The sequence below is a fragment of the Lichenostomus cassidix genome, chromosome 26 (assembly GCF_008360975.1).
Source record: "Lichenostomus cassidix isolate B80296 chromosome 26, HeHo_3.0, whole genome shotgun sequence".
NCBI classification, from domain to species: Eukaryota; Metazoa; Chordata; class Aves; order Passeriformes; family Meliphagidae; genus Lichenostomus; species Lichenostomus cassidix.
The window spans coordinates 210745-229444 of record NC_139506.1 but is presented as its reverse complement, the minus strand read 5'-3'; the positions used below and the strand labels follow the sequence as shown (position 1 = coordinate 229444).

The 18700-nt window shown below is 44.0% G+C and overlaps 1 protein-coding gene across 1 annotated transcript; it reads right to left on the bottom strand.

Moving 5' to 3' along the window:
* Positions 1–446: 446 nt before the first annotated feature.
* LRIF1 (ligand dependent nuclear receptor interacting factor 1) lies at positions 447–14547 on the bottom strand. Its single transcript, XM_085082755.1, has 5 exons — positions 14507–14547; positions 12478–12642; positions 4611–6135; positions 2948–3226; positions 447–1648 (listed from the first exon to the last, which is right to left on the bottom strand). Exons 1-5 carry the CDS (start codon positions 14545–14547, stop codon positions 1181–1183), a joined length of 2478 nt encoding a protein of 825 aa, XP_084938881.1. The 3' UTR covers positions 447–1180.
* Between the last annotated feature and the right edge of the window lie 4153 nt (positions 14548–18700).

Here is an 18700-nt window from a genome sequence, read left to right as displayed (position 1 = left end):
AATGAAAACCGTGCAGATGAAAATTTGATTCAAATAAAACAAAGTAAGAATAAAACCAAAAATAAGGACTGTAACAGTCTCCCATGAACAGAAATCCGCAGCGGAGCTCTACAGGGATTGGTGATGTTTAATATAAACACAGATAGACAAGAACAAAACAATGACAAACTCTGCTGGCAAAAGAAGTTATTAATTGGTGGAAGAGAAATTGAAAAACTGCAGAAGGAACCTGCAAGGATCAAAGACATGGACAACAGAGGACAAGGAAAGGAGTCCCTACACATACAACATATAAAAGTAAGGATGTAAAGACAGTCAAGACAGCCTGAGGGCACATCTCCCTCCTACACAGGAAACTAAGGTACCATAAACTGAAGGCGGCAAGAAACACGTTCAAACAACAACAAATTAAAAGACACTCATCAAAGACTCTTAAAGATACCACCCAGGGATAAAGAAATCTTTTTGCTTCAAGAAAATATTATTAACAGAATTCTGTTTAAAAAAAATTACATCCCACCCTTCCGTAACAATCTCACAACCAAATTCCCACATTGCACAGCTGGCCATGGCCTTATAAAGGCTCACAATAATGACAGGGAGAGCCATGAATACAAACAACTGTCACAGGGCTCCTCCTGCCTCTGTCTTCACATCTGCAAGAGGTTTTGTATAAATATCTGCATTGTTAATGCCTAAAGTCTAATACCCAGGTCCTTTAAATAGTATTTATTAACCACTGACTGTTGACCTTCTCTGAAAATTGACAGTTCTCAGGAATTCCTCAAAGTTCTCATGCACATGAGGAAAACAAACAAAAACATATCTACAACTGGGGTTTGCAATTTGCATACAGGTTCTAAGAGCTAGGCCACGGAATTCGAAAGGGGAAAGTTTATTTGCTAAGACTAATAAAGAAACCCCTTGCTTCAAAATATGGAAAATATGTTGGTAAAAATGCTCTTTGTCTGCACTCTTAGATCACGTCCCAGAAGTAGAATTTGATGGTCCAAGTCTCTTATTTCTGGCATTTAACAAAAAACTACAGTTCTGTAAATACACACATACTTAAATTTCATCAAGTTCTTCCATCTACCAGAAATACTCATTTAAGCAAGGGATTTCCTCTTGAAGTCACTGAAGAGGTTATGCACAAGTTGGGATCCCCAGGGCGGGCGTTTCAGCTCTGCTGCATTTCCCGGCGCATTTCCTCCAGCGCTGCCTCCCGCTCCCGCAGGAGCTGCTTCAGTCGCTTGATTTTTTCATCCCGTATCGTCTCATCCAGGTCCGGGGGAGCCACAGGGAAAGCATCATCTCGGAAAGAACCTTCCAGAACTGAAGTATGCTCTTCAGAAGTCACTAAAACTGAAATCCTCGGGTGGGTAGCATCACTGTACCAAGGGACAGTGTCCTGCTCTGAGTCCCGCCCTCGGGACTCTCCAATGGAGCCAACGGGAACACTTGGCTGTGGTGAAGCTGATGGAGGTGAAATACCCATTTTAAGTGTACTGGAACTTGAGCTGTTGATTTCTAAACTGGGATTTGTGGCTGATTTGATGGAAGTTCTCCTTCTCTTGCCACTGTCCGACAATGGTGAGGATTTTATTTTCCTTTTCCTAGTCAAATCCTCTTCTATATCCACAATTATCTGCACAGTCAGAAACAGACAAAATTCACTTCTGTTAAACTGGGCATCAGCTACGTTATAACACCAAGTTCTCTAAGCACAAATCACAAGTTATTTGTTGCAAGCTTCTTAGAATTACTGGTGGGATGAAGTTTCTTTTAGCAAAAAAACCAACATATTTCTGGTTTTGATATTTTTCTAGCAAAGATTCCCAGTTAGTAATTCCAGAACACTGAATTCCTTCCTTAGTCAAACATAGCATGTCTGCCTTTCCTGGGCATGCCCATCATCTCCTTTGGCTGTTTTAAGTTCTTTAACACTACTGCAAGACAACGACTTTCTAATTTGATGGGAAAATTCAAAGTGGAGAAGAATTCTTCATGTCTACATTTCCAAAACCTCAGTCTGTGGAGTAATGCCCATTATCAGACTACATTCCTCCAATCACAGCAGCAACGTCCATTATCAGACTACATTCCTCCTTTACTACTTGAATCATGGAATCACATAGCGGTTTGAGTTGAGTAAATCCCAGCCCATTCCACACTCTGCCATGGGCAGGGACACCTTCCACAAGACCAGGTTGCTCCAAGCCCTGTCCAACCTGGCCTTGGACACTTCAAAGGGATGGGTTAATGTTAATGTTAAATGTTTAATGTTAACGTTAAATGTTTAATGTTAACGTTAACATTAGGAGCAACCATGGATCTCCTCAATTATTAGCACAGAATTAGTAAAATTTGAGAAAGCCTTTGACTGAGTTGAGCAGAACCACACAAAAAGAAAAGTGGCAGAATGGAAATATTTGGATGGGTAAAATCCTTTCCATGCATTAACACAGAAGTTCTTCCTTCCAGAAGTACCTGACCAATGACAAAGTTTGTAACAACATTCGTAATTCTAAAGATTGGACAGACCCACAATTAAATTCCTTTTAACAAACCCATTCCTTTGCCTGTACTCACTGCAAAGCTGGACAAACATAACCATCTGCAGAAGGTTAAATATAAATCAGAATACAGAGGTCTGGTCCCTGTTCCATCAAGGACCATCATCACTAGTGGGAACAGTTTTCTCCAAAGCATTTATTGTTCAGGTTTCCTCCAGCAGAACCCAAAAATGAGGATAAAAATTCCTACATGGAGCTAGAGTCATACAGAAATCTCAAACAAGTTCTAGGAATAATTCTGACAGAGATCCCAACGACTCCTGACTCCCCTGGTGAATACAGAGGTGGGAGGCTCCAAACAACCCCAGCTCTGTACTGACTAAACATCCGCTGCTTTCTGAGTGTGTTTAGCACTGAAAAATTCCAGATACCTTTTCCTCCTTAACACATTCCTGATGATGATTCGTTATTTCCACATTCAGTGAGGATGAACTGCAAGAATCATTTTTCCTTTCCAAGTTGTCACTGGAACAAACTGTTTCTTCTGGATTCTCACAGGAGCCCCTTAATGGTATTCTTGTAAGGTAAACTCTCTCCTTCTTAATGAGACCAAATTTTTTCCTTAATTCCAAGTATTGCTTCCACTGTGGCTGCTCTGGGTGTTTGACTTGAATAACCTTTCCCGGAGAATCCATCTTTTCACACTGGATCTGAAATACAGAAATAGTGAGAGAGCCATCACTCACTCTCTCACTCTCTCACTCTCTCTCTCCATATAAATAGATAAAATATATTAATATATAAACAATAGGTACTAGAAAGACAGGTGAACATTTGTTTTGTCTGCCATTCTCCAAGAGCTACATTTAACACAGGTAACATTTAACACAGATAAGCCAATTTTGATAAATTATATACAAATTATCATAGGTATAACACTTGTTATATAACACCCCAAGTACACTGTGGAACATCCAGAAAATGTCCAGACCAACCAGCAACCACAGAAATAAAAGAAGTGTCAAGAGCTTCACCTGTTCTACCCCATTAAAGTGCCAAAGGAAGAGGAGGGAAGAGAAGGCAGTGTCTTTACTCTGCAATCCAGGAGTTTGCAAATTTAGGGACAAGAGCACCAAATTTGCGAAGCTATTGCTCACCAAGGTTCAAACAAATGCAAATGCTGACACTCAGCATCACATAGCACGGAAAAAAATAAATGGTATGTCAACCATTTTTCAGGTGACGAACAATCAAAAAACTAAGTTTTACAGTCTGTTGCAACAATTAAGTATCTAAAACTTGCAAAAATACACTCGGCTGACGCTTTTGTTCTGCCTGGTTTTCGGTTCTGCCTGGGTTCAGAATGGTTTTTTCTCTGGAGGCAAATTCATCCTGGCCTCTGGAGCTACTGAAAACATGACTCCAGTCCTCCATGGGGAGTTTGTGGGATTGAAGGATCACAACTTTTAACATACTTTTAATATTATGATCTAAAAAGAATGTATCAATGCAGTCATTAAGGATCTCAAGAGTTCCTTCTGCCTGAAGTGAATGAGGAGTGAAGGAGGTGAATCCCCCCTCACCAGGGCAGGGGAGGAAGGAAACACAGCTCCTCCCTGTGGTTGTTGGAGCAGGCAGAGCCTGAATTTAAGTGTCACACCAGAGCTGTCTCTGGAGGACACACTCTGCTCTTCCAAATTATTTTCCTCTTTTGAAGCTTCAAACTTGTCTTTCTCTACCCTACATCACCCTTATAGCCCAAAGGTTGTGGCTGTGAGCATGTGGCATGAACATCCAAGAGCCATAACCATGAATAGCCTCCCTGGAGTTCAGTTATTGCTGACCATTTATCTCAGGAAGAAATCAAAAGCCACCTTTTCTCTGCCCCTTTCTTTTCTATGCATTTCTCACTTCCACTGTGTAAAATTATTGGGGAAAAGGCCATTTATTGGCTAGAACCAATCTTAGAGCAGCACTTCCAGGATACCTGGTTACAAAAATGTGTGAACTCATTAACAGCCATTTTATCCACATAAAATCAGGACCACAGAACCACTGACCAGACACTGAGGTGCCATGTTTATGATTTATTACCTTAGGCCAGTCTTCACTGACAGCACATTCCTGCTTAGCCTCAGGTAACACAGCCCCTGCTGCTCTGGGGGAATGACTTGTGTCTTTGTCACTTTGCCACACACTTTCCTGCATCCCTACTGCTGGATCTGGAATCGCTCCACTGCACAAAACACTCTCAGTGAAGGGCAAACTTTGTCTCTGGATTACAGTGGGATCCTGCTGATTAGCACTTGGTGTCACCAGAGCTGCAGGTGTGGATTTTAAGTAATTTCTTAAGCCAATTGGTGATGAATTTTTGGAGATCATACATGACTTTGGGTCTTTCTGAGACAGCACCACTCCTTTGTTTTTTGACAACACCAGATTCACCACTTTACTGGTTATTTTATTGACTTCAGTAGAATCAATTCGCTTGGCTGTCTCCTTTTTATGCGAAGCATCAGAAGAGGAAGATGTTTGTTTGTCAGCCTGGGCTGACAGAACATCAGAGCCTCTTTTGGTCAACAAATAGACTTTACCATTGTACATGACCAGAGCATTATCCTTTAAAGGGGTGATTTTAGTTTGGCTTCCACCAGGACCATTAGAACAGAGCGGCAAAATATTTGCAGGATTAACTTCTACGTTCTTTGTGTCTGACAAAGTTTTCAGGATCTTGGAAGCAATGTTGTTTGAAGACTTTACAGGGATAAGACAAGCTGCTGAGAGCGGGGCAGTTTCTTGCACAATCCATTTCATGGGAGTTTGCTGGCGCTGCTGCCCCTCAGATGTGACTGGCTCGGGAGAAGAATCAGATTCCTTTTGGGCAGCTGTTACTATCAGTGTCTTTGAAACTTCCGTGGTGGGTTTGGAGCAAAAGCTCTGCAAGCGCTTGGGCAGGACTTGGGAGGTTTTCACTGTGTTCACAGGTGACACATAAATCACCGTTGGCGTTTTTGTACCATCAACCCCTCCAGACACATTGGTGGCTGCAGCTGCCAGAATTTTTTGCTGTATTGCAGGTGGCAAAAGAGACGCTGGGACAGATTTCACTTCTGCATCAGCCGGAATCTGGAGGTGGTGTCCAGAGGGCAGCACTGGAGACTTGACAGTCACTGGGTGGGGTTTGGTGTTCACCACCACGTAGGTTGTGCTGCTCTGGTGAGAGGAACTTGTGACAGCCACGTTCTGCAAGGACATTCTATCCATGGACATGCAGCTGCTCTGGGCATTGGCAGCTGCCCTTGGACTCAAGCTTTCTCTTTCAGAACGTGCCCTAGCACTTTTCTGCTGGTCTAATGTCTTCGTAAGAATATTCTTCCCAGGATTAGGAGGCTGGAAAACCGGTGTCTTAAAAGATGAAGGTGCAGCAGTATTGTCAAGCTGTGTCTTAAAAGTAAAATGGACTGGACTAGAAATATTTGTGTTAGAATTATTTGGCGTGGCTGGAGACTGAACTATTGGCACAAAGCTTCCAGAGGGTTTAGAAATGGGAAGCAATTTCAGAAGGTTTTTTCCATCTGGTCCTGTTGTCTGAATGACTCGGTACATACAGCCTGCAATGCTTAACAAAGAAAAGGGAAAAGAGAGAAAAATGAAAGGCAGTGTAAGTGAACAAGCGTAGGTACTTTAATGCAAGAGCACCAGTGAACTCTACACCCAGGGCTGAAGCAGATTAACTCCTGGAAAATGCCTGAGCTAATCTTCACGAGCTTTCTACTGACCTACCCAGGTTTGTATTTCAGACCATCACAGACTGTCTGAAAATAGCGCCCAACTTCTACACCCCACAGTAGCAAGAAATAACATTTTCTTCGGATTAAAAATAAGTTAAAAGACCCCAGAAAACACTTCACATTGCCCCTCCTCTTCCCCTCACAGGGCCTTTCATTCTGAAAATGAAACCACTACATCATGACTTCCCAAAGCCTTATTTTTCCCTCTCCCATCTCCCTTTTACTATTTATATCCCTCCTGAGTGCTATGAACTATGAATTCCAGGAACCCTTTAGAAAAATACATGCAGGGCAGTTGCAGCGCAAGGTGGAAGCAGAAATTACTTCAGACACAACAAAGGAATTTGGAAGCAGGATGCATTTACTTGGTGGAACAGGTGGTTTCTCTGCCTCCGTCGCACCTGTCCAGCCATTCTTGAGACAGATACAGACCACAGAGGTGGTTCGTCCTCAAAGATAAGGAAAACCCTCAAATGCTACTGGGTTATAAACACTTCTGAGAACAGAAGTCTAAGTCTAGGAAGTGAAAGGTATCAAAGCCAAGGAGGAACACAGGGAAATAGCACCATGGAACAGAGACATCTAGAAAGCAAATAGAGATTTCTTGCAGGTGAACAACAGACAGTTCTTATCAAAACACAAGTTAGTTGTGACTGCTCCAAATGCCAAGATTTTTTGAGTCCATGGCAGGACAGAGAACCTTTCCTACTCCAGGGCAGTTTACCTGATGCAGGCTTTTCTGCAAAGAACACCTGGACTCTGAGTAGAACAATCTACTGCCCAAAGCACTGCAGAGACATGCGTGGGCAAACAGAGCTGCCCTCACTGGGAAAAAACAGACCAAATCACTGCAAGCTATTTCCTGACAGCAGATCCAGAGCGATTAACAGGCAGAGTTGCCAACTCCGCCTGGAATCACCAAGAGCATCAGCTCTGTCCCACTGACTTCCTACATCATTAGATGCCTTGAGAACACGGACATGGGAGTAGTTCCCCGTCCCATCCCAATGACATCAGTGCTGTGTTCTGCTTTCTGTTAGGTAGTTTTGAAACAGGCATTTTTTCTATTTGGGCGTCTGACTCCGATCAAAGCAGTGGCTGGGAGAGCTCAGTCCCACATCCCACCACTGTGTCTGCTCAGGAAACAGCCAACCTTTGCCTTTTCACATCAAGTGGGAAGTCACAGGAATGCTCTTCACTCCCAGAGCTGGGCAGTTCCTGCTGGGGGTCACAATCCCCCGGGGGCTGACACAAACACCCCACTATTGTCTGCCCAACACACAAAGGCATCAGACACGCAGAGCTTTTCTCACTGTGGCCTTGGAATTAACTCCCATAGCCAGTATTTTGGTACAACGCCTCATTTCTGGGCACAACGTGTGAAAAAGGAGATTTTTACATGAGGTATCAGTGGAGTGGGCAGGAAGTTCTGCAGTACTTTTGTTTTTAATATATGAAAATTAAAATATAAGCAATATATCATGTGGTTCCTAATGGAAGCTGTCACTGGAGGGCTTAGGACAAAATGGAGTTGGATGTCTTGGAATCAGAAATGAGAGTTCAGAAGGACTAGCACTGACAGGCAACAAAATGACAGAAAATAGCTTCCCTTAAACAAAGAGAAATAGAAATATTTATGTGTTTGAACATAATTAAAGCAGAGAAAAAAGACTCTTAGAGCACTTTGAAACCTCCCAGCACTACTGATAATGCAAATGAGGAACAGCAGCAGCTCCTGGACAACACTTTGTATGTGCTCTGTGCTTTAAATCTCTCAATGCTTTAATAACTCCATGATCTACAGTCTCAACTTCGCTTCCTCATATAAGAAGTAAAGACAAATTCACAAGGGATTTTTCAGCAATTCACACAAACATGGAACTGCTGAAGAGAGAAACAGGCACTTACCTGCACCCCAACTAACTAGGGCTGCAAATTGGCACCAAGGGGCAGAAGAAACCTCTGAAGAGGCTCATTCCTCCACCTGTCAAAGCAAGGGGACACCTCTAACTTTTGGGCAAGAGGAGGGAGAGCAGAGCAGAGGGAGATGAAGCACGGAAAACAAGGAGAGATGAGCTGAAGATGTGTTTGCATCAATATTTTCCTCTGCCGATTTCCACTGCTCGCCTCCTCGTTACCACCTGGAGTCACCATTCACCCCCAGCTCACTGGACTTAAAAACTGGTTTTGACTGTGCCACAAACAGAAACATTTAGAGATTGAGGGAAAAAGCACCCACAAAAATACTCATTTGCCTGAACTTCATATCATTCTGCTTTCCATGATTGCAGAAGGCAACTGTAGCTTTTTATCTCCATAAAAAAGAACAAGACATCCCAAAATAATAATTGGGAAACAACATACTTTAACTTGAAACAAGTATCAGTTATTTATATGATTGGAGAATGACAAAAAGCCAAAGGATAGGCAAGAGAGGGGGAAAGGGGAAAGGGGAAAGGGGAAAGGGGAAAGGGGAAAGGGGAAAGGGGAAAGGGGAAAGGGGAAAGGGGAAAGGGGAAAGGGGAAAGGGGAAAGGGAAGGTCCAGTGAGATACCAAGAAGTGGAATTCATATAGGTTTATTCAAACATCTATGACAGAGGAGAGAAAAGGTCATTGCAAAATGTTTTTAGCTCTCTAAGTTGAAAATGCTTCACTGTAACAATCTCACATCATAAAGGTCTTCTCAGGTGATACACAGAAATAACCATGAGAAAGTTTCATGTTACCAGAATAAAAGAAAGCACTGGCCCCATACATTTTTGAGTGATGAAGAGGAGAGTCAGAAGTTACTTTACTTCATTCTTCAGGCCACTGCTTCGTTGAATTAATGAATCTCCAAGAAACCCTTAAGCAGAATGAAAAAAAATTCCCTCAGTGTCCCCTTTTTAGGGTGTCACATTAATTTGGTTAAAGAACGGGTTAATTTCTTTTCCTAAAAAAAAAAAAGTAACAGTGGGAAATCTGTATCATGCCAAGTTGTCCTTGAGGATTTCTCCCATAGTCACTGAAGCAGAGTTTTCTTTCTCCTCTTCATCCTCCTTCACTTCCCCACTCCATAAGAATAAACCACCTCAAATCTCATATACAAACACTCAGAAATAATTGTGTTGTTACAATACTTTAAGAAGGCCTAAGGCAGATCCATGACCAAAACTTGAGGGAAATATGCTCATGGAAGACCAAAAGAATGGTGGACTGGTAGAAATCTTACTTAACATCACCAGAGAATCAATCAAATTCAATAAAAACAATAAAATAAAATTCTGTGACATTCACAGAGGGACCTATCAACGAGATGACATTTTTTTTACCCAAAAAGGAGATTATTTCTTTAGCTGAACAGTCTGTGTGTGGCAACATTGACAACTCCCTATGGACGTGGCATTAAGGAAGCCAGGAAAGCAGACAAAACAGAAAAAAACTGGGAGATTTATTTCTTTACTTACTTATTTCAAGGAAAAAACAAAACAACAATAACAAAAAAACCCCCAAAAACCAGTGAACAAAAAACCCACAAACAAAGAAACAAAAAAAAACCCCACAAAAAACCTACGCTTTCTTCAGTTCAATGGAATTCCTATTTTCTTGACCAGACACAGCAGTTTTACTGTCTAAACTTGTCTCACTGCTCATTACTCTCAGTAAGCAGCACAAAACACAAAATCCTGAGCATTTAAAATCCTGAGCATTGTTCATCTTCTGTCCCTCATGTCTGCATTAACAAAAACACCTGTGGAATATTTTCAAGACATAGGAATCATTTATTTCTGCCAAATAAATTCATTCACCAAATCCAGTGCAACCAGCAACATGTGATTCCCACAGAAATCCTGATTGTGCCATAAAAAACCACATCAGTAGAGATAAAAGAGACAGACTGGCTCAATTTTCCTGCAAAGTTGTCAAAAGGAATGATCCCCCTTGGAAGAAATTAGCTACTTTTCCATCTTCACTCCCAACTGTTCCTTTAGGCACAACTTTCATCTACAAATGTGAATAAATAATCAGGAACTATGAGCCACTCCAGAAAACCAAGAGAATTTATTTTCATGGGTTCAGTTGGATACAGGAAGTGGCAAAATAACAATTTATTGCCAATTAGAAACGTGTGCCCAGGAACAAAATAAAATTAATTGATTGCAGCTTATATATATTTATTTTATATAGCTGTATTCATTCCATGGATTAGCTGAAAATTGTAATAAAATTATTAAAAATATAATAATATATAGCAGCATATAATCTAGATAATAGATAATAACCATCATTATTATTATTACAATCATCAAAACAAAATCAGGAAATTTATGCTGAATTTGCAGGAATCCTGATCACAATTTTAGTTCAAGCCATCTCTAATGACCTGAGGTTTCATCTTAAACCAGAAGCTTTCAATAATGACAGAAAAAACACTTTCTGTTTGACAGTAATTGTTTCTGGGAACTCTCATCCACCGTGGAATATTCCCTGGAGTACACATAACTGTGGCTGTGCAAACTGCCAGGAAACCTTCCCTGTTCTCTATCATCAACCACAGCTCTCCTGATCTTTGACCAAACTGTCCTCCAACCACAAAACCTCTGGTAAAATCTGAGACCATCAAAAACACCCAATGTTGATCCCACGGCAGCCCTGGGACTTGAAAATCACCCCAAACTCCTCCGTGAGCACACAAAGAACAAGCCCTGAGAACTCCTGAGAGACAAGGAAAGGCACTGGGATCCAAACCACATCTTGAGCTGCTGGTCCTGCTGAGCTCCCCAACCTAAAGCAGGAATGGAACCAGAGAGAGCTGGGCAGCCTGAAAAATTCCTTCGGCTTGATTCCAGTCTGGATAACCCAGAACAGCCACATCTACAAGGTGTGATTGTAATGTAGGACTTGATCAGTAAAATTGATTGAGAATCCAGGGATGGGAACAGGGCTAGGAAAGTGTCTACAGCACCAGGAGCAGCTGAGGGAGCTGGGAAAGGGCTTCAGCCTGGAGAAAAGGAGACTCAGGGGAACCTTCTCACTCTCCACAACTCCCTGACAGAAGGGTGCAGCCAGCTGGGGTCAGGCTCTGCTCCCAGGGAACAGGGACAGGATGAGCGGAAACAGCCTCAAGCTGCGCCAGGGAAGGTTCAGGATGGACATCAGAAGCTCAAATGTTATGGTTAAGAAAGGGGAGAGCTGGTATCAGAAGACCCTAGAAAGGACGCGGCAATAAGGACTGAAGACAAAGAGCCAACCGGAGCACCTGAAGGAGGCTGGGTTAGGGGGTTATAAAAACTGTATCCCCCAGCCAGGTGTGCCCCATGGGTGGCTAAGCACCCAGCGCTGCACTTGGCTTTGTGTAACGGCAAACAGCCATTCTAAGCCTCTTATCGTTGTTTGTACTATGAAAATGAATGAATAAATTCTTTCAAAATTTAAGTAGTGAGAGGACATTTCTCACAAAGTGGATTTGGCACTTGAGGACATGGGTTACTGGCACTGCTGGGGCAATGGCCCTCGATCTTTAAGGGCTTTTCCAACCAAAATCATTCCATGACTTTGAAAGGCTCATTACCTCTATCTCACATCCCCACTCCCCATTTCCTGGCTGCCTCCAGCACACCCCACCCTCACCCCGATGTGGTCGCAGTGACAACAAAGAGCAACAGCCCCCAACGGGAAAACTGGCGTCCAGCTGCGGATGGCACCGCACGTGTGGCGGGTGGAACCGCCCCAGGAAGGAAGGAAGGAAGGAAAGAGGAAGGAAGGAAAAAGGAAGGGAGGGAGGGAAGGAGGGAGGGAGGAAGGGAGGAAGGGAGGAAGGGAGGAAGGGAGGGAGGAAGGGAGGAAGGGAGGAAGGAAGGAAGGAAGGAAGGAAGGAAGGAAGGAAGGAAGGAAGGGAGGAAGGGAGGAAGGAAGGAAGGAAGGAAGGAAGGAAGGAAGGAAGGAAGGAAGGAAGGAAGGAATAGGTAGAGAAGGGATGAAAAGGGATGGGAAGGGATAAGAAAGGAATGGAAGTGAACGTAACGACAGAACGAAGCACAACCCGCTGCCCCCCTCCCGTCCCGCCGGGGCCACCGCCGCCCCCGGCCCCCCGTTTCCGGCCGCGGGCCCCGCCGGGGCGGGGGGCGGCGGGACCGTACCTTGCGGGGCGTCCCTGCGCGGCCGAACCCCTGGGCCCGCCCGTACTCACAACTGCGGACGCTGCTCGGGGCTCCGGAACATGGCGGGGCGGCCCCGCCGCGGCTCCGCCCGCGCGTCACTTCCCCCTGCACGCTCCTGCCGCCGCCGCTTCCGGGACGCCACTTCCGAGAAGTGGCGCCGCCCGGCGGCCGCGAGCGGCACGGCGGGGATGACGCTTCCGGTGCGGGCGGAAACGGGAGGGGCGGAGCGGTCAGCCTGTTGGTGTCTGTGTGACCCGCGGGCTGCCGCGGGAGGGCGGCACTGAGTGCCGGCGAGTATTTCAATAAGCCATTTACGGATGCAAATATATATAATAAAGTATGCAAGGAGAGGTGTCTGCCAGAGAGTGTGGGGTGAACACATACACACGTGAGAAACATTGTGTGTTATCAGTGGGCGTTGTGTAAAATATATAATACATAATATGTAATGTATAATATGTAATATATATTAAAAAGTAACATATAAAATATAATACATCGCATCATATAATAGTATATATGTATAATTATAATGAATGATTGTGGTAAAATAATACATTGAAATAAAAGTCATCAATAATGAAATCTATAATCAAGAATAATAAAAATTCATAACTATTATGCACTTAGATTTTATATAATTATATTTTAGATTTTTAGATTATATAAAGTATATCTATTTTTGTATTATATTATATAAAGCCTATGAAAAGGGGTATCTGAGCCTGCACAGACTACAAATATACATGTGTACATAAAAGACTTTGTGAGGCTGTGGTTTTTATATATATAGTTATAAATAATGTTGTAATATAACAGCATGCATAGTACCCAACAGCAGACCCACATGACTCTGTGGGATATAATAGAAAATATAAATACAAATAATACACTGCATGACACATAGAACATGGCAGATATAATATATCCTGGGCATTTTATTATATATTCTATGTTATTATAGTTATGGAGAGAAATGAAAGAGTGTCTGGGAGTGTGTGCATTTGTAGAGTATAAATGTGTGTGTGTGTGTGTGTGTGTATAAAATGGTGAGAGTAAAAATAACACAAAGCTCATTATATGTCAAGTGTTGTATGGTGTAACATTAGGATAAAAGGGTGTCTGAGACTGTATAAACACATGGAGCTATAGACATGACTGTGTGTATACAACTATATAAATACATGTATAAAAGGTGTTTATATATCATAGAAACATTTATGTTATGTTTTATGCTATGTTATGTTATGTTATGTATGTTATGTTATGTTACATATATTATATGTGAAACTTATCTGGTTGACAGGGTGGGGATTGGTCACAAGTTGGACTCAATGATCCTGGAGGGCTTTTCCAACCTCAACAAAACTGCATGATTTGCAGTATTGGACTCTCTATTCAATAGAAGGGAAGAGTTTCAAAATCACCTGTTAAAATTTTGCTTTCACCAACCATAAATTGCCAAAGTCACATGAAATGCTGGCACATTTGGCTGCTCTCCACATGTGGAGGAACAGCTTGAGAAGCTGTGTCCCTCCATCTCTATCACAGGTTTGTTCTCCCTTTTTGGCAACAATGAGCCCATGTGGCCCAGATGGAAAACCAGAACCCTATGAGCCCAAATCCCAATTTCCCAGAGCTTCAGCTGCTTTCCCAGCCCAGAGCCAACACACTGACAATCACCAGTGTTTGTGCTCGATATGGTGCTCGATATCACATTATCCATGAAGATAGGCCAGGTTGGATGGGCTTGGAGCAACCTGGACTAGTGTAAAATGTCCCTGCCTATGGCAGGGGGTGGGACTGGGTAAGCTTTAATGTCCCTCCCAACCCAAACCATCCTGGGATTCTGGGATTCTGAGATGTTACAAAACTGCTTGAGACATTCTTGTCGCTGATGTTCATGTTGTTCCTTGGGAACAGACTGAAAGATCCTTTCATATTCTGTCTTCTCTCTGACCAGGGATCACATGACCAGCATCCATGCTCCATGACCAGGATCACAGAATCCCAGAATCATTTAGGTTGAAAAAGACTTCCAAGACCATCAAGTCCTACCTGTAGCCAGTCACCAGCTGGACCAGAGCACTGAGTGCCATGCGCAGTCATTCCTTGAACATGTCCAAGGATGGTGACTCCACCATCAACGAATCCCCCACTACCCCCCTCCATCCCAAGCAAGAGAATGAGTCAAAACTCTCTGGATTTGTGATTGTCCAGATTGTGGTGACAAAGGGGTGGAGGGTTGGAGGACCTGATGCAGGAGCAGGTGGATGTGTCATGAAGAAACCACATCCATCCCGTGGAGGACCCATACTGGAGCAGAAGTGCAAGGATGAAGAAGCAGCAGAGAGGAGTTTTTATGGACTGACCACATGCCCCATTCCTCATTCTTCATGCCCCCTGCACTGCCCAGGGTGGAGGGGAAGAGAGGAATTGGGGATGTGAAGTTGAGCCTGGGAAAAAAGGTGGTTTAGATCTTGTCTTTGTTTCTCACTATCCAAACATATTTTAATTTGCAATAAACTAAATTAATTTTTCTAACATTAAGTGTTTGCCCATGACAATTATTGGTGTCATGTGAAGATTATAGAAATTTGGCAGAAAATAATTCCCATTTGTCTCAACTGGTCCTCAGAGGGGCTGGGGACAGCTGGGCTGAATTGATCATTACCAATTGGGCACCACAAGTGTGATCCTGTTCAATGAGGACTTTCATAATCACAAATTCACAAACAGTGGTAATTATTGAAACAACACAACTACAGGTTTGGAATTGCTATTGATAAATGCACCAGCACCCACTGAGTGATGATGATGATGATGATCAACAACAACAACAATATCAACATCATCATCATGAAGTGCTAACATGGGTATTATTACATGGGTAATAATGATTGTATGCAAAATGTTATCAAAAAGACATCCCCAGTTGGGAGGAGGGAGAGCAGAGTCAGCCACTGACGCTCTTTAAGGTCTTTCTCCTCACTAAAATAATTTATAGCTAACCCAATCGTCTTCGTCCTATTTTATGTATGGCATGATCCAGGCAGAGAGTTAAGTTATAAAGTCATCCACAGAATCCTGGTATCATTCCAGTTGGAAAAGCCCCCCAAGAACATCGACTTCAACCTGTGACTGGTCCCCACCTTTTCAGCCAGCCCAGAGCACTGAGGGCCATGTCCAGGCCTTCCCAGGACACTTCCAGGGATGGGGACTCCAAACCTCCCTGGGCAGCCCCTTCCAATGCCTGACCATCCTTTCTGTGGAGAAATTCTTCCTGATGTCCAACCTGAATATCCGCTAGTGCAGCTTGAGGCTCAAGACACATTGCCACAGAGTTTTGGACCATCTTATGATCTTTGCGGTTCCTGATAGACCTGAAAAATTATAATATTTAGAATTACTATTTCTTTATAAACGAAGATTGTCTTTAGAATCTGTTGTGAAACTAGCGGTGGGCTTACACAGAAAGAAGTGTCATGGGGACACTCGAGGAGAGCGCCTGGCAAAGGCACCATGTCTGGTCACTCTCTGTCCATGTCACTGCTCTGAGACAATCCTGCACTGATCCAACCCTTGGGCTGCATCAGGAGGTTGTGTGGAGAAACACCCCATCATTTCAGCCCAGGAGGGAGCCTGTACCAGGAGGGAGTGGCTACTTTGTGGGCAGCAACTTGTCAAGATGATTTGCTTATGCCCAAATTATTCTTGTGAATCTCGTTCCATTTTTCTACAAGATCTGTAATTCTTATCACAACCCAGAATCCCTGAATCATGGAATCATTTTGGTCGGAGAAGCACTCTCATATCACTGAGATCAATTTTTAAACCAGCACTGCCAAAGCCACCACTAAACCATATTCACTGAACACCTGCAGAGATGGGGACTCCACGTCTGCCCTAGGCAGCTCTGCCAGGGCCTGACCACCCTTTCCAGGAAGAAATATTCCCCAATATCCAACCCAAACCTCCCCTAGTGCAGCTTGAGGCTGTTTCCGCTCATCCTGTCCTTTGTTTCCTGGGAGCAGAGCCTGACCCCCAGATGGCTGCCCCCTCCTGTCAGGGAGTTTTGCAGAGCCAGAAGGTCCCCCTGAGCCTCCTTTTCTCTCCAGGTCCTCTCCTGGGGAGGTCTAGGCATAGGCATGATTTGTCTCAGACATTGTGACTGTCACAACAGGAAAGGTGTGTCAGGAAAATTAATCCACAAACACCAGAGGTTTATGTCCAAAAAGGAGACAGAGGAATCCTGTAACTTTATTTGAATAAAGGGAGAGATCATGGGACAGATTCCCATGGGGTGTCTCAAATTGTTAGAGAATGTAGCCTCCTTCTTTTTATCCTAATTTCCCAGCCACATTTCCCTCTCTCTTTCCCCATTGACTGAGATACTTGAGAGGTACAGACTCCCCAAATCACCTAATACAGACTCCCTTCTAATGTACATCCCTGCCACACACACTTTTTTCTTTGTGTCTCTGTTCTTTTTCTCTAAGTCCGGGGATTTAGCATAGCCTTAGGTGAGTAACAGCCTGTCAATTAATGGAATTGCTATGGAATTTATGGTTCCTCCCATTGCTTCTTTCACCTATCAGTATTTGGCTTTATCTACCAGCAGGCCTCACACACTTCCTTCTCGTCCCTTTCAGGTGTGATCAGAGGAGAAGGTCCTATGGGCCTGAGCCAACTTTCTGCTCCCCCCAGACATTCATGCTCCATCCCTCCCCTTGAGGAGGTCTCACAGGGTTGGCTGTGCATTTGTGACGAAAACAGCATGAAATATCAAATTTACATAAGTGACTGCACAGGGTTAACTATAAAAGGAAGTGGATTGGGTCCCCGGTTCTATTTTTTGTCTAGCTTTCACTTTCACTTACGCTTACTTTGTCTTACAAGCTCAGCTCCAGGAACAAGGAGGAACTGAAGGACTGGTGATGCTCCTTGTTGTCTTTCTCCCCCCTTTTCTATCTTTATTTCACAGAATCACAGAATGTCCTGAGTTGGAAGGGACCCACAGGGAGACTCCAACTCCTGGGTCTGGACAGACACCCCAACAATCCCACCCTGTGCCCGAGAGCATTGTCCAAATGCTCCTGGAGCTCTGGCAGCCTTGGGGCCATGACCATTCCCTGGGGAGCCTGTTCAGTGCCCAGCACCCTCTGGGGGAAGAAGTTTTTCCTGATATCCAATCTAAATCTCCCCTGACTCAACTTCAGGCCATTCCCTCAAGTCCTGTCCATGGTCACCACAGGGAAGAGATCAGTGTCTGCCCTTCTTCCCTTCATGAGGAAGTTGTAACTGCAATGAGGTCTCCCCTCAGTCTCCTCTTCCCTAGCCTAACAGACCAAGTGCCCTCGGCCGTTCCTCATTTGGCTTCCCTTCAAGTCCCTTCACCATCTTTGTTGCCCTCCTTTGGGTGCTCTCCAGTGGCTTACTTCTTTTTTATATTGTGGTGCCTAAACTGCCCCTAGCACTGATGGTGAAGCCACACCTGCCCAGAGCAGAGCAGGACAATCTCCTCCCTGTCCCAGGCGGTAATGATGGGCCAGATTGCTCCCCAGTACACAGACATCCCTCCTGGCTGCCAGGGTACAGCTGCCTCAGATCCAACTGGCCATCAACCAGGACCCCCAGGCCCCTTTCCAGGCACTGCTTTCCAGCCTCGCATTCCCCAGTCTGTCTGTATACCCAGGTTTGCCCCATCCCAGGTGCAGAATCTGGCACTTTCCCTTGTTGAAATTCATATGTTTGGTGATTACCCTGTCCTCCAATTTTTCAAGGTCTCTCTGCAGGGCCTCCCTGCCTTTGAGGGAGTCAACAGCACCTCCCAGATTTGTATAATCTGCTAACTTGCTTAGTATTCCTTCCAGTCCTGCATCCAAGCAATTTATGAAGATGTTAAAGAGCACAGGGCCAAGAGCAGTGACAGCTGCCAGCCTGGTGTCACCTCAGTCACTGTCATGCTTTGTGCGTGACCCGTTAGCACATTGCTCAACCATCCCATGATGTGTTCACGCTGCTATGCTGGGAAAAACAGTATTGAAAGCTTTACTGAAATCCAAAAATATTCCCTCAACTGGCTTCCCTTGATCAACCAGATGGGTCACCTTGTCATGACAGGAAATCAGATTTGATAAGCAGGACCTTGTTTTCATGAAGCTGTGCTGGCTGTGACCAATGGCTGCATTGTCCTTCAGGTGGTTTTCCATACCTTGTATGATAACCTTCTCCATAACTTTACCAGGCACT